The sequence below is a fragment of the Cyrtonyx montezumae genome, unplaced genomic scaffold (assembly GCF_038088225.1).
Source record: "Cyrtonyx montezumae isolate F1298 unplaced genomic scaffold, pur_monq_1.0 scaffold_16, whole genome shotgun sequence".
Taxonomy (NCBI): domain Eukaryota; kingdom Metazoa; phylum Chordata; class Aves; order Galliformes; family Odontophoridae; genus Cyrtonyx; species Cyrtonyx montezumae.
This window is the reverse complement of record NW_027071892.1, coordinates 11,631,365-11,646,089: the sequence shown is the minus strand read 5'-3', so window position 1 is coordinate 11,646,089 and position 14,725 is coordinate 11,631,365. Positions and strand designations below refer to the sequence as shown.

General features: G+C 59.6%; 1 protein-coding gene across 2 annotated transcripts; it reads right to left on the bottom strand.

The window, feature by feature from the left end:
* Positions 1 to 484: 484 nt before the first annotated feature.
* Positions 485 to 14,511, bottom strand: RADIL (Rap associating with DIL domain). Of its 2 annotated transcripts, none has more exons than XM_065732892.1 (15): positions 14,370 to 14,511; positions 12,107 to 12,659; positions 8,693 to 8,967; positions 6,986 to 7,645; positions 6,829 to 6,866; positions 6,007 to 6,167; positions 5,592 to 5,704; positions 4,933 to 5,170; positions 3,940 to 4,112; positions 3,716 to 3,866; positions 3,290 to 3,480; positions 2,645 to 3,026; positions 2,233 to 2,372; positions 1,777 to 1,919; positions 485 to 1,537 (listed from the first exon to the last, which is right to left on the bottom strand). In XM_065732892.1, the coding sequence occupies exons 1-15, from the start codon at positions 14,403 to 14,405 to the stop codon at positions 1,432 to 1,434; spliced, it is 3,360 nt and encodes a 1,119-aa protein (XP_065588964.1). In that variant the 5' UTR covers positions 14,406 to 14,511; the 3' UTR covers positions 485 to 1,431. The 2 variants fall into 2 exon arrangements, with proteins under 2 accessions (XP_065588964.1, XP_065588965.1); XM_065732893.1 differs by having other exon boundaries at positions 1,777 to 1,916.
* Between the last annotated feature and the right edge of the window lie 214 nt (positions 14,512 to 14,725).

The following is a 14,725-nucleotide window of genomic DNA, read 5'->3' as shown; positions in this document are numbered from 1 at the left end:
AGATTATTCAGACATCTCCCTCCTGCCAATTGCAGGACTGAGCACAGAAAGCAAACTATAGCAGTGAAAAAATCTGAGGTTTAATTAAGGCCAACCCTGTTAAGCGTCCTCTTTTTAGCATCACAATCCTCAGAGAGCTGTTGTTGTGAGATGCCATGGTAATATCTGATCTGCTACCAGAGCTTAGACCATGCTGCTCTAAGTGCAGGGTGTGATGCGGGGCTTCATGGCAGGCTGTTGTAACAGGGTTCAGCTAAACAAGATCTCAATATCTCTATGTGTGGAAATCAGGTCAGGTTTATCCCTTTTAACGTTGCTAAAAGCACGAAGAAGATTTGGAAGCTGTGCATGCAGGGTCTGAGCAGTCACACGGTGGAGCTGCCAGTGCAGCCCTGCCATGCTGTGCTGCAGGCAGCGGGTTGCAGAGCTGCTGCTGGGACTCTGAGGCCTGAATTTATTCCACAGGGAGCCCGTGCTGCATCCCATCACCTGGTGGGCCAGCAGCAGCAGCGATTCTGAGATGCTCTGAGCTGGGTGGGATACAGGGCAGCCTTGCAACGGCCCTGGAGAGCTGGAGGGAGTAAAAAAAACACAGTGCCAATGCCTCCTCCATGGGGAAAGTGAACCTGGCTGCTCTAGGATGCCCCATTGCTGGGCCAGCGCTGGGGACTGATCTGCCAGGGCCGTGGTGCCAGAGCCAGGCACTGAATCTGTGCAAGGATGAGAGCTCTATTCTCCAGGGCTCTGCCTCAGGGGACTGCTGGTGGTGTCAGCCCTTGGCTGAAGCTGTGTCCCCTCCCGCAGCAGGGCTGGGGGCAGTGAGAATGGAGCCCAGCAGCAGAAAGGCACCTGACATCAGGTATGGCACCGGGGATCCCGGCAAGGCATCCTGCTGGGGATCCTGCTCTGGGTGCTTGTGCTGTGTTTACCACCAGAGTTGGACACCTGCACTGGTTCTGCCTCTTGTCCAGCCTGCCCTGCTGCTGTCAGGGCCCGGCTCTGCAACCTTGAAATCCCAGTGCCGTCTTGAACCTGACCTGCAGATGTGAAACAGGAGAACTGGAACGCCGTCCTGGACACCTGTGCCAGAGCAAGGAGGGCAACGTGGGGCCATGAGCTGGGGGGGACGAGGAGCTGCCCGCAGCCTTCCTGCCCTCTGCCAGGGGCTGAAGGAACAGGGGTGCTCCTGGGGTGTAGGTGTAGCTGTAAGGTGAAGGCTGTAGGGTGAGGCCGGGCAATGGATCACGGGGGAGAAGCATGCAGCACCCCGGTGTGTCCTCCCAGCCACTGCAGAGCAGGGCAAGGTGCTGGGAAGCAAATCAAGGGCAGCTGTGGAGTCCTGCCCCCCCCCCCCCCTCGTGCACCCCGGGGCTCCATCAGGTCAGCCCCAAGCAGAGCTGCACCTGCAGACAGATCCTTGTACCACGGGAGTTAAGAGGATGCAGAGCTGGAGACAATTTTTTTGGCTATTTCCATGTCTGATTTGGCAACCAGAAACCGGAGCTTCTTCCCTCCAGAGCGGATGAGGTCCACAGCACTGCAGAGCGACAACAGGGAGAGGTGAGTGCTGCGTCTGCAGATCAGGGACCGCATCCTGAACCCACACATGTCCACCTCCTTCATCCCCCCCGACGACAGCAGCAGCCACCCGGGGTTCACCTTCAGCTCCGAAATGTGCTCCTACGCTTTTTCTATCCGTTCCCTCTTCCACTGTCCCCCCGTGCAGTTTCTTTCCCCGTCTCTGACATCCCGGCCCTGCAGCGGGGTACCACCCACCTTTGGTAATCGGCCCCGATGAGGCTGGTGCCGTTGACAGCCAGGATGCGGTCCCCGATGGCCAGCCTGCCGTCAGCCGCCGCGGGGCTGCCCTCGATCAGCGTGCGGATGTAGATGCCCGGGGAGCCCAGCGGTGTGTGCTGCTGGGAGGGAGGAGGTGAGCGAGCAGGGAGGACGCAGGAAACCCGTGCTCCCTCCCTGCTGCCCTGCTTGGCTTTGCAAGGAGGAAAGCCCTCGCTGGAGTCATTTTCCTCCCCCTGCTGGCCCCCTCCAGCTGCAGGACAGCCGTGCTGGGCTCAGCAAGCAGCGAGCCCGCGGCAGAGAGCTGCGAGGGAGCTCTCCGTGCCTCGCTGTCCCCAGCCAAAGCTGCTTAGCTCCGTGCACAGCCGTCAGCTTTGGTCATAAAAGCGTTCCCTGCCACAAAGTGCCCGCACAGCTCCGTCGCTGCGCACTCACCAAGCCGTCGATCAGCCCCATCCCCAGCCCCAGCGCTCCCCTCTCCAGCTCCACCACGAAGACGTAGCAGAAGTCGTCGGTGGCCGAGCTGCGGCTGGAGGACTCCGGCGTGGGGAAGTCGTAGGGGGTCGGTGAGCAGCCTGCCAGCGGGGAGACCTCTGGGTTACCGCTCCAGCACTGCCCCTCGTCGGCTCTGATGAGGAATTCCCACCAAAGCCAACCTGGGCTCTCCCTAGGGCCGTGCTTCCCCGCTGGGACAGGTGCAGGGTGAGATGCTCTGCGTGCTCTCCCCTCCCCCAGCACTGAAAATCCCTGCAAGAGCCATGTGTGCTGGAAAAGGGCACCCAGTGTGGCCGCGCAGGCAATGCCCCCCCTTCCTGCACCCTCCTGGGGCAGTGTCAGCCCTCAGTACCTTCAGGGCTGCCCCCTTTGGTGCAGCTCATCCCATTCCTCCGTGGGTCCTGCAGTCCCTTGGTTGTGCCCTGTGGGGACTCGGGGCCAGCAGAGTCGAAGTTCAGGGGGGTCGTGGGGGGTGTCAGCAGACAGGAGGGGGCAGGGGGGGCCGGGCCTCTGCCCAGCTGCAGCTGCTGGAGCTTCTCCTGGAGCTGCTGCTCGCCATTGGGGTGCTGCTGGGGGCACCCGTTGGTGGTTGATGTGAGCAGGGGGGGCTCATCTGCCTTCAGGTCAGTGCAGCCCCCCGGGGTACAGCGGCCTGATGGGGGTACAGTGCTCCCCGGGGTCATAACCGGGCTCGGGCTCACGTCCAGCACTTCTGGCACGATGGGTGGCTCGATCTTAGAAAGGAGAAAAATGCTCTGTGGGAACCTGGGTGGTTGGCTGTCACCCCATAAGGGGCCCCCACAAATCACCCTGCAGTCAAAGCCTGAGCACTTTGTGAGCTGCTGGTGGCTGTGAGCCCCATCCCATCCCCGCCATGACACCAAACCCTCCCTCAGTGCCACATCCACGTGGCTCTGGAACACCTCCAGGGATGGAGTCCCCACCACTCCCCCTTCCAACACCTGATCACTCCCGCTAAGAAGAAACTCTCCCTGACCTTTGGAGGGGCTGAGCACGGCCCCTCGCTGCCGTGAGGGCTCTTGCTCTGCAGGCTCCAGAGGAAGTGGCGGATGTAGAGGAGGTGCCGGTAGATGTTGTCATCCAGCATCTCCACCTCCAGGTCCACCTTGAAGCCCCCGCTGGGCAGCACGATGGGCGGGTGGTTGTCAAAGGACTCCAGCACTGAGTCTGCAGGGCAGAGGCAGGGGGATGGCGGGGCAGGCAGCTCCTACCCCCCAGGCCCCACTGTGCTCCCCCAACAGGGGGCAACTAGGGCACTCAGAAAGGTCCCCACACCCTCTGAGCAGTGCCATATGATGACCGCCGTTACCTACAAGACCCCCACGGTTTGAAGGGCACTGCCCGTTTGGTTGGTCCCTAAAACCTCATGGGTGACAGCAGCATGCAATTGCTGGGAGCTCACCGGGCTGGAAGGCGGCCGTGCTGTCCTCATCCCAGGGCTGCCACACCTCCACGCTGCCCACCTCCATCGCTGCCTGGCATTGGCTCAGCACCCGGTGCAGCTGTGCGGGGCTCAGCGCTGGGAACTCGGCTCTCAGGGACGGCCACGTCATCTGGGCAGGGGACAGTGCAACGGAGTGAACGCCATCCCATCACTCCCATCCCAAACCCAACGCAGCACCTCACCTGCAGCAGCTGGGAGCCGGGCATGGCCAGCAGGTTGGCCACGCTGGCCAGCTTAGCAAAGAACTGCTGGGAGAGCTGCTCGAAGCCGGCTCCACGCAGCCACTCCAGCAGCAGCCGCACGCTGGCTCGCAGCTTCACACCCTGAGACCAGTGGAAGCAGCCAAGGGAGGAGCCTGTGGGGCACAGCATGGGTTGGGCAGTGGAACCCCCCATGTTCAACCAGAGACCCCGGAGTAGGGACGCCCTACAGAACAAATCCAGATTGATGTCCCCACATGAATGTCCCCAGAGGCCGTGACTCAGTGGCTGGACCCTGCCCGGTACCAATAGCAGCTGGGGCAAGAAGACTGCCATCTGGCAGGGCTGCTGTGATAATTAGGGTTAATGAGCACCATTCCTGCTCCTCAATTACAAGGCAGGGTGCAATGGTTCATTAGTGAGAAGCTTTCTGTGGAGCAAATTGCTTTCAGACTGAAAAGGGTTGGGGATGAGGTTGGGACTGAAGGTGAGGATAGGGCTGGGGTTGAAGATGGGTTCAGGTTTGAGGATGAGGATGAGAATGGGGTTGGAGTTGAAGATGAAGTTGGGGATGAGGATGGGGTTGGAGATGGGTTTGGATTTAGGGTTGGGGTTCAATCCCTCCTAGAAGTGAGACCCTTGAAGGGAGCAGCTGTGTCTGTCCTGTGGGGACAGAGGAGCTCTGCTTGGGAACAGATCAACAAGAGCCCGGAATCAAACAGGCACAGCAAAAGCCAAACCCGTGAAACATGACCCAAGCGAGATGCTGGGGATGGAGCACTTGAGAAAGTGAAGGCATGGGCTCAGCATCCAGGTTTGTGCTTGGCCTCTCCATACCAGTGTGGGACCTGCCCACCTCCCGATGCTCGAAACCCCTTCTCCCCAGGGGGCACTGGGAAGGACCGGGGGGTCACCAAGGCTCTGTGCCCAGCATCAGCCCAGTGAGGGACAAGCAGGAGGAGGACAGCGACTGACCCTTATCCAGGAGCTGGTTGAAGAGCAGCGTGTTGGAGAAGAAGAAGAGGTAGGCAAACATCTGGGAGGTGATCTCAGGGTGCACCTCGTACTGCCGGAGCAGGTCCAGTGCTGCCTGGTAGATGAGCACCACGCGGCGCAGCTCCTCGGGCAGCGCTGGGGCCGCCCACCAGCTCTCACGGCTCTCGTTCTGGAAGGGGTTGCACTCCAGCAGGGCCGGCAGCGAGACGTACAGACACTGCGGGAGGCAGAAGGAGCTGAGCGCTCACTGCAGGACCCAGCTCTTTTATTTGCTTGCGCAGGAGCCTGGGAAGGAGAGCAGCACCTTACACCCATCCCTGCTGGGGCAGAGGGAGAGGCGAGCACGGAGCATCCCTGCACACAGACGCCTTTCTCCGGCCGCACACTGCACGCTCTGTTCCCCTCCAGCCCCGGGGCTGCCTTCCATCGTGCCCTGAATCGCAGCATTATGCTCTCCCCAACACCTCCTCCCAAGCAGGGAAGCACACCGCGGTCATCCAATACTTTTCCTGGGCTGCGCCCAAAACTGAGGCACTTCAGCCCGAAGGAAAACATCTCTGTGTTGCAGAACCTGAACAACGCCTGCAGGGCTGCTGGGGATGCTCGTGCCGGCGGCGGCGCCCCGGAGCACTGCGTACCTTGGAGATGTAATAGACACACTGCTGGAACGTGTACATGATCACCTCCTCCAGCACCGTCATCGCCTCCTCGCTGGCTGTGATGGTCGAGGAGAACAGGGACTCCTTGGAGCCTATGGGATGGAGGGGGAAATCAAGGAGCAAACTGGCAGGGTCATCTGCTGGCTGCAGGCATCAAAACAGCCCCAGATCTTGCAGGTCACCACACCCCAGATTCCCCCAGCGTGAGGTTACTGGCTCTCCCAGGTTGGCATCAGCAGTGTGACACCCCCAGACAGGACGAAATCAGATTTGGAAGCTGATTTCCTCCCCTTTTCCAATTTTTCCCTTTCATCTCGAGGGCACTGAGCACTGCCTGCAGGCAAGGATCAGCGGGGTCGAGGGGCTGTGGAGTGAGGAGCAGCCCCAGCACTACCTTTGACATCCAGCTCCTCCTCCATGCTCTGGATGTAGGTGGGGGACTTCTGCTGGACGAAGTAGAGCACCTCAATGGCGTTGGACATCCAGAAGAGGATGTGCTGCAGGTCCGGCAGCAGGTCCGCAATGGTGAAACAGGACAGAGCAGTGGGGTCCTGGCTGGGGAGGGACAGAGCAGGAGTTACAGCATCCCTGCTCATCGCTGGGGGATTTGGGGTGAAACCACCCCAAAAAAACAGCAAAGAGCTTTTGCATCCCACTGCTGAGATTTAGGAAAGCCCTGTGCTAACGGCAAGCTGAGGGCTCCTGCTCTGCAGGACAGGATACCAACAAAGGTTGGTACCACTTTTATGGGGGACCCCAGTGATTGATCCAACCCGTCTGCAGGAATTGCTGAGGAGCAGAACTCCCCAGCAGCTCTGTGCTGCTGCTGCTGCTGCCAGGTCTGGTGGTTAAACGCTGCCTGCCCAGCGCTGGGCTGCTCCAAAATAAAGCAAAACAAATAGAAAGCAGCTGGGAGGTTTCTCAACGGCTGAACCACTTTTTCCTGCTGTAGCAAAGGGCTGGGAGCTGGCCCTGAAAGAGAACTCAGTGCAAGCATCGATGGTTTCTCCAGATGCTGCTTTGGAGCCTGGACTTTGGGACTGGCAGTGGGGCCAGTGGCAAAATGAGGATAGATACAAACTCATGGGATTTAGCAGGAAAATGTGTGCATCTGTGCTGGCAGGTCGGGTGAGCACAGATGGGTGGGAGGAAGAACTGGGCTGAATTGAGCTGAATTCCCCCAGTTTGGGGGCAAAGAGAGGAGGGTGGCACTTACTGCTGGGATTGCTTCTCAGCCAGCTCCCGTGTGCGCTCCTGGGCAGGGAGAGAAGGAGAGAGCACAGATGGTGACTGCAGGCATCGCTGCACACAGAGCCCAGGGTGGGAGCCGAGGGGGGGGTCCCCATTCTCCCCAGCCCCCGATGCCAACTGACCCACACCGTCCTCTGGATCATTTTGGCCGCTTTGAGCAGCAGCTGCCCGAAGTCCCCGGGCTGAAAGCTGGTGGCCGAGTGCTGGATGCAGAGGCACAGCAGAAAGGCAGGCGTCAGCTTGTGGTCATCTCCCCCCGGCTCGATCAGCGTCATGATGCGTCGCAGCAGCACGTCCTCAGCCTGCGGCTCAAATTCCAGCTGCAGCCTCCTGCGGGGAGCCCTGGGGCCGTCGGCGAGCTCAGGGCTCTGTCGGTCGGCATTGGGTCCCCCCTGCTCTGTCAGCAGGCTGCCACACGTCCCACATACAGCGGGACCCTCAGGGTGCAGCGCCCGCAGCCTCAGCAGAGTCTGTGCCGGCAGCGGTTGTGCCTTCATGGGGTCCTTGTAGAGCAGCAGGTAGTAGAGCCCGAGGGACAGCAGGTCCCCGTGCCGCAGCACAACCGTGCGGGTCACTGCGGTGAAGTTAACAGAGACACCGGCACCGGCGATGGGCTCCAGCACCAACTTCTCCTCCGAGCGGTGCCGCGATGCTCGCAGCCTCCTGATGGTGCAGTGCAGGGGCAGGATGTCTGGTGCAGACAGGCTGATGCTGGGTTTGCTCGCCTGAGTCCTCTGGCCCACCGTGTGCTGCTCGCGGTTCAGCAGGTACACCAGGCTGTCCTGCAAGGGGGGGAGGGGGGCACGCGGTGTCAGAGGGGTCTCCAGCCCTCTGCCACCCCCACATTTGGCCTTGGCAGAACCACAGTTCTCTCTTCATTTTTAACTTGCACAGACAGGGAGCTCGTGAGGCACAAAAAGCATGGGGCAGTGCAGCCAGGACCCGCGTGCACCCCACTGCTCCTGCAAGCATGCAGAGCAGCGAGCCCAACAAATGGGGCAGGGAAATGGGCACCATAAGTTTGGGCATGTAACCACTCTGGGCAGAAGGATCCCTCCTTGCAGCTGCAGCTGTGGGCTGGGTGATGCTCCCTGAGCAGGTTGGTGTTTGGGGGCTTCCCCTGTCTGCCTGCACACCTGCAGCAACGCACACCAGCCTCAGTTTCCCCGTCTGCATTAGTGCAGACAAAGGAGGGCTGCAGCGCTGGTGTCACACTGGGACAGAAATGGAAATCTCAGACTAGCCAGATATTCCACCTGGACAAAGCAACCATTAACCAAAAGAGCTGTCCCAGTCCTTTCCAGTTCTCCCAGTGCCTGCTGGGCAGGGGAGAGGAGGCTCCCAGACGCGCTGTCTCGTACCACCTTAATCACATCTAGCAGTAACGAGGCAGACAGACGGGGACGGGGCAGCGCTCAGCAGCATCCTGCAGAACCGGCTCTGCACTGCACCGGGGCAGGGACGACGCTGTGGGGCTCTTCTGGGGCGTCTCTCCTCCAGCCCTGCAGCCACATCCCCAGCCCGCACCGCAGCCGGGCAGGACACATTGCACACCCCAACCCCACACAACTCATTTTCCTAAGGATGCTCTTTCACCCCAACACTCCCTCGTCCCCCTCCACCCTCTCCCAGGAAACACCGGCCATGCACAAAGCTCCCCATCCCTATAGGCTTTAGGAGAGTGGCGTTGAAAATAATAATAAATAGGGATAATAATAAAAAAAAAATAAGCAAAGCAAAGAAAAAAAAATAAAGGCAAAGGGAAGAGAAATAAAAAATAAAAAAAGAAAGAAAGGTTGGCGGGGTGGCGAGCGCTGCGCGGTGCTTACATGCTGCTGGCTGTAGCCCTGCAGGAGCAGGAGGTGCGGGGAGTGGTAGAGGGAATACCGCATGCTGCTCCCGCTGCGCTCCTCGGGGCCGCGCAGACCGCCGGGCAGCGCCGGGCAGTGCCGCCGGAGCTCCTCGTCCCGGGGGCGGCCCAGGCTGCTCTCGCTGAGGCTGCGCCGCAGGGCCGGGGGGGTGCCGAGCCGCTTAGCCCCCGCCAGCACCCGCATGGCACCCCGCGCCCGGTGCCGCTGCAGTTTCCGCGCTTGAGCGTTGATGCCTGCGGGGGGAGAGATGCGCCGCGCTCAGCTCCGCTGCTGGACCGGCAGCATCCCGCATCCCGCATCCCGCATCCCGCATCCCGCATCCCGCATCCCGCATCCCGCATCCCGCATCCCGCATCCCGCATCCCGCTGCGGTGGGGAAGGGAGCGCACCCCTCCGGTGATGTCCCCCCCCCCAAGAGCTGAGAGTTCTGTGCCCCCCCCCCCCCCTCGAGAGGAAAAAGAGGGATCCGCAGCCCGTCCCCCTCCCCCCACGGCCATGTCCCCACTGACCGCGGGGCAGCCGGGGAGCTCCGCATCCACAGCATCCCCTGCGCTGCCGAAGGAAAGCGGGGCTGGAGAGAAAATAAGAGCCTGGATGCTTCCTTCTGGCAGCGAGTGGGGCTGAGAACCCCCCCCCCCCCGGACCCCCAGGGAAGCTGGCAGGGAGCTGCGAGCCGCAGAGCAGCCGCAGGACCCAGTGCTCAGCACCTTCCCCCGAGCAGCGCTGGCTGCAAGATGAATGGGATTCGGAGCGAATGAGTGGAGAGCCCTAAGGAAGCAGCGTCCCCAAACCCATAGGGGGTTCCTATGGGACCCCCCCCCCCTCCCTCTCCGTGCTGCCAGCCGGGCTGTAGCTCTGCAGCAGCGATAGGATGAAGTTGTAGGGTTGGTGCTCGTACCTCTGCATTAGAGAGTGGCAGAATGGAGGGTCTGGGGACAGCCAGAGGGATTTGGGGACGGCAGTGCACAGAGCCTGGGGCTGCTTAAAGGGACATTCGTAAGCCAGAGCCCAGCAGCAAACCTGTCGTCTGCCTTATTTGGCGAGGAGCGGGCTGCAGGCACCAAAATACATTTCTGTGTTTGTTTGTTTTAAACTGAGTACTCCTTTGGTGGGAAAATGATTGGGACAGGCAGGAGAGGGAGGAGAAAAATAGCCCCCGGTGTTGGCATGCCATGGGATTAGGGCACAGCATGGCCCACAGCCACTGCCAAGAGGGGGACAGACCCCTCCCTACTCCCCCTTCAAAAGGCAGTGGGGTCCATCACACTGCACTGCAGATGTGAAATGTGGGGGTGCCACGAGTGTGGGAGAAGAGCTCTGAGGGTGCCCCCATGTCACCCCGCTGCCTGGCCCCAGATGGGGACACAGGGCAGCTCTGGTGCAGCTCCTCACCCGGGGGGGCTCAGTGTTCCCCCACCATCACCGCTCCCTTATCTGTGTGCAGTAAGTACTGTGTTTGCTTTGCATAGGAAACCCACGGAGGAAAAAGCTGTGTTTTCACTGCCCATAGAGGCCTTGTCACCAGCTCCCCCCAACCTCAGAGCTGAGCTGGAAAGATAAACACAGCTCTTTTCCTGCACGAGACAAAGCCTGTCCATAAGCCAAGGTTTGCCTTCGGCCTCATAGCAGTGCTTTCTCCCAGGTGATCCCACCCAACTCGGGCTGCTGCCCCCAAACCCGCCACACATCCTGGGGTAAACCTGCTGGCTTTGCTGCATGGGATCTCTGCGGGCTCTGCCTTTTTCACCTAGGGAAGAGATGCCCTGCTCCTGGCTGGGAAATGAATCAGTCAGCACACACATAACTGCAAGGGACACAGGAAAGGTTTGTTTCTAATTTGGGGAAAATGCCCTTTCTGATGCTAACTGCTGGGCAGCCCCTGTAGGGAACACTCCTTAGCTGCAGTTATGCTAAGGTGCACCTCAGTTTACAGTGCTCTGCCCCCCAACCACCCCACGTTGCTCCCCAAAGGGAGCAGGGCTGAGCAAAGCCTCATTTCCCACAGAGCTGCTCCACCTGCACTGCTGAGGAGCGGTGCCAGGAGCACACACCTCCCTCCCCCCTGGGAAGCAGCTAATAAACTAATTAGGATAATGGGTAACCGAGCAGATAAAACTCTTAAGCCATTTGCTAACAGGTCACTGGTGGGTGTGGGGCCTTTTCTTCAGCTCAGCAGCAGTGCCCCGTTGTGATGCTCTGTGTGGGGGTGTTTCCCTACAGGTCTGCCCCTCTGTGTCCCACTCAGCCCTGCTCCTCTTTCTTCCCAGGCAGCTACCAGCCCCATCTCCCTGTATTTTTGCACAGAAGCTGCATTTTCCATGCCAGCGCTCTGCTGCCCCAGGCACACAGCTGATGCTCAGCTCACAGTGGTCCTGCTGGTGGGACTTGTGGTTGCCCTCATCAGGAGGGCATCATCATCATCAGGAGCTGTGTTTCTCTTTGAGGTTCTGCTGGAGAGAGGGGAGCAGATGCTCTGTGTCCTTGGGGCAGTGCCACAAGCACAGGGTGGGGATGATGGGAACAGGCCCTGCTGAATGGGACTGCAGAAGTGAGGTTTAAGCAGAGCATCTGTCAAGCAGATAGCATAAATAACTGCAGCTGGGGGGTCTTTGCCTCAGAAAAGCCTGCAGAAAAGGTTTATAAAAAATAAAAACATGAAAAATTAAGGCACTGCTCTCCCCACAGTGCCCAGGTTGAGGTGTGAGTACTGCTGCTCCTGTCCCAGCTGGGAACAACGGTTGGTGTCACCTGAAGCTGATGTCACCTCAGACTCATGCTGGCAGCCTCTGAAGAGCCGTGGCACGGCTCTCCCACCACGTGCAGCCACACCTGACTGTGAGTTTAGCACTTAGGTCTTGCCCTGTTTTCTATTTAAAAACTGTTTTTTCTTTTTCTAGGGCTGGCGTTCTTCCAAAGCGTTTGGCATCTCCCTGATCCCAGCTGGAGAAGAGAGGGGCTCCCACCTCTGTGCCTCATCCCTGACCCCCCCAGGTGCACGGCAGTAGCTCCTTGCACCCGCAAGGAGGAGAGGTAATGGCCTCGAGTTGTGCCAGGGGAGGCTCGGGTTGGATACCAGGGACAAATTTCTTCTCCCAAAGAGCACTCACACACTGGCACTGCTGCCTGGGGAGTGGTGGGGTCACTGTCCCTGGAAGTGTCCCAGAGCCCCACAGACGAGGCACTGAGGGACGTGGTTTGGTGTCATGGTGGGGCAGTATGGGGTTGTTGATCTTGGAGCTCTTTTCCAGCTATCCCCTATCACACCTGGGGTCCTAAATCCTCCATGGAGCACCAAGCATAACCTAAGAGCACTGCAGCCAAAACGCAGCTCCTGTCCCCACCACCCCAACCCAATCACCCCCGGCCCCTGACCTGCGGTGGTGGTGTCCACATCCCTGGCCGCCATCTCCTCCACCTCAGCCCTCCGCCGCAGCTCCAACCGCCGCGAGAATCCCTCCCGGGGCTTCCACAGGTCCTGGATGAGCAGCGGCTTCTCATGGTCCCCAAGAACCCTCAGCCCCTCAATCTGCCACCGCTTCTCGGGTCCCTCGAACCTCCCGATGACATCACACAGCGCGTACTGCTCGGCGTTCAGCTGGCTCAGCCCGTATCGCTCCAGGGCCTCCTTCACCAGCTCCCGTGCACCCGAGCTGCCCGTGGCCAGCACGCTTTTGTAGTTGGTGCCCGCACAGATGTTGCCCCCAAAAATCTTTAGGATGCCGGGGGCTGAAAGTTGGGTGGAGAGCTCGGATGGGTCGTCTCCATCTGGGAAGGCGGAGGTGGAGCTGCGGTCCTTGTAGCTCAGCGTCCGGTACAGGACCTGGGAGAAGAGGCGGCTCTGGCGCTTCAGTCTGCTCTTGGATGGTGGAGACATGGTGCAGGAGGACCCATAGAACATCGCGCGGGACGTCGTCACGGGCAGCAGCTGGGGAAGGGAGAGGAGATCAGGGGCGAGCCACCCCTTGTGGGATGGGGATGGGCTGCAGGGGGGATGCTGTGGCTCCCACAGGGCAGCAGTGAGGGATGGAGGTTCCCCTGGTTCAGCTCCTCCAGACCACAGATACTGCAGGATGGATTTGTCCTGGAGAGGTTAATTTCCACCTCCTGCCCAAGCACACGCTCATCTGAGCTGGGAGGAGATCAGAGCCTGGCAGCAGCAAAGTGGGACTCACCGAGCTCGGCCTGGGTGGGAGCCAGCTCCTCAGAGCCACTTTCCCTAACGAGTTCGTGGAGCAATCCCATTTTTTAGAGGTGAAACAGAAAGCTTGAGCGCAAATTGAATTACTCTGAGGTCGCTGCTAAATGCTTCTGCTCGCTGAGAGGCACGAGGTGAAAACGGGCTCTAATTGGCCTTTCTATAAACGTCCTTGCTCTGGCAAATCCTTTGGCTGCTGATGGTTTGCAGAGGACGTTAAAGCACACAGCAGCATCACCAGTTGCAGTGCCTGAATTGTGCATTTGTTGTCCACCTCCGCTGGAAGAAGCGCATGGTCGGGATGTGGGTGGCTGTGTGTGCTCAGCAGGACCCGGCTCGGAGCAGCCCCAGCACTGTCAGCAGTGATGCCAGCCCTGGGCAGCCTCCACACTGCCATCTAATTCAGGAAGAAGAAGCATCCCTGCTGCTAATGCAAGAGGTCACCTTCTCACCGGGAACAGCCTCACTGCTGCACACAAAGGATTTCTGTGGGGAGGGGACCTCCCAGGGCCAGAAGAGCCTGGAGTGCTGCAGATGGGGAAACTGAGGCACCAGGGAGTGCTATGGCTGAAGGATGATCCTGGCAGGCTGCTGCATCCCCGGTCACCCCTCTGATCCCAGGGACATCTCAGTGTCTCTGGGTCTGTGCAAATGCTTGGCTTTGTGCTTCTTCACAACCATTTGCCACAAAAGCCTTGCTGGGTCTGGGGGGGCAGCTTCTGCTCCCCTCTTCCGAGTGGGGAAACTGAGCAGGGACAGGGCTGGAGCTGTGGCTCCCCAGTGCCAGAGGCTGCTCCTGCCTGGGCCACCCCTTTGTGTCAATGTATGACACCTATGGGGCAGATCCCACCTGGGAGCAGGACGAGGCACTGCCCAAAACCCCAACAACTGCATTCAGGAACTGCAGTGAGCAAGGACGCAGGAGATAAAGCTTTGCCACTGAGCCACTGGGTCAGGTGGGCAGATTTAATCTCCTCTGCCCTGCACTACCCACAGCACAGAGGGAAACCTTGCAACATCTGCTGCCGTGAGGTCACTCCTCCATGCCATCGTGGCAGGCGGGTCCCTGCCTCTTTCAATTCGGTATTTATAGCACTGCTATTTTCCTGCTCTTTCTATCAGACACAGCTCCTGCAGAGAGTGGGGGCAGAGGCTTTTCTCAGAGCAAGTGCTTGGAAAAACACAAAGCCTGGACTGAGATGAGCCCCTCGGGTGCTTTTCTGCTCAGCACCCGGAGCAGCAGTGAGCTGAGCCCATCGGGACCAGCCCACCTATCTGCCCCTGGACTGGGGGGATTGCACATCTCCCTGCTCTCATGGGACATCACACCCAAGCCAGCTCATTCTGTGCTCTTTCTGCAGTGCTGTGACAAACACCTTTGGCATTCACGCTTCCACCAAGCAGATGTCCCAAGGATTCCTCTCCTCCTGCTGCCCATACCTTGCCATCCTTCTCACATGCTCGCAGTCCTTCCATCCGTCCTCCTCCTCGGTGTGGGCCTCCCCCTGGTGCACATGGTCCCAATCTGTAGGAGGAAGAAGAGGAGCAGTCATGGGCTGCTCGCAGATGCTGCAGGAAGGAGGCAGCATCCTCAGTGTCAGGCAAAGGGAGGATACCCATCACCCATGGATGGGATATCCCAGCCCAGCCCCAAGCTCAGGATCCATCTCAGCAGGAGGAGAGCTGGAGGAAATCCAGCCAGAGACAGCAAGGGAGAGAAGAGTGAGAGGAGGAGAAATGGGATCAGAAAGGGAAGGTGAAGAGGAGATGAAGGTGACAGGCTTGCTGCTGATCTC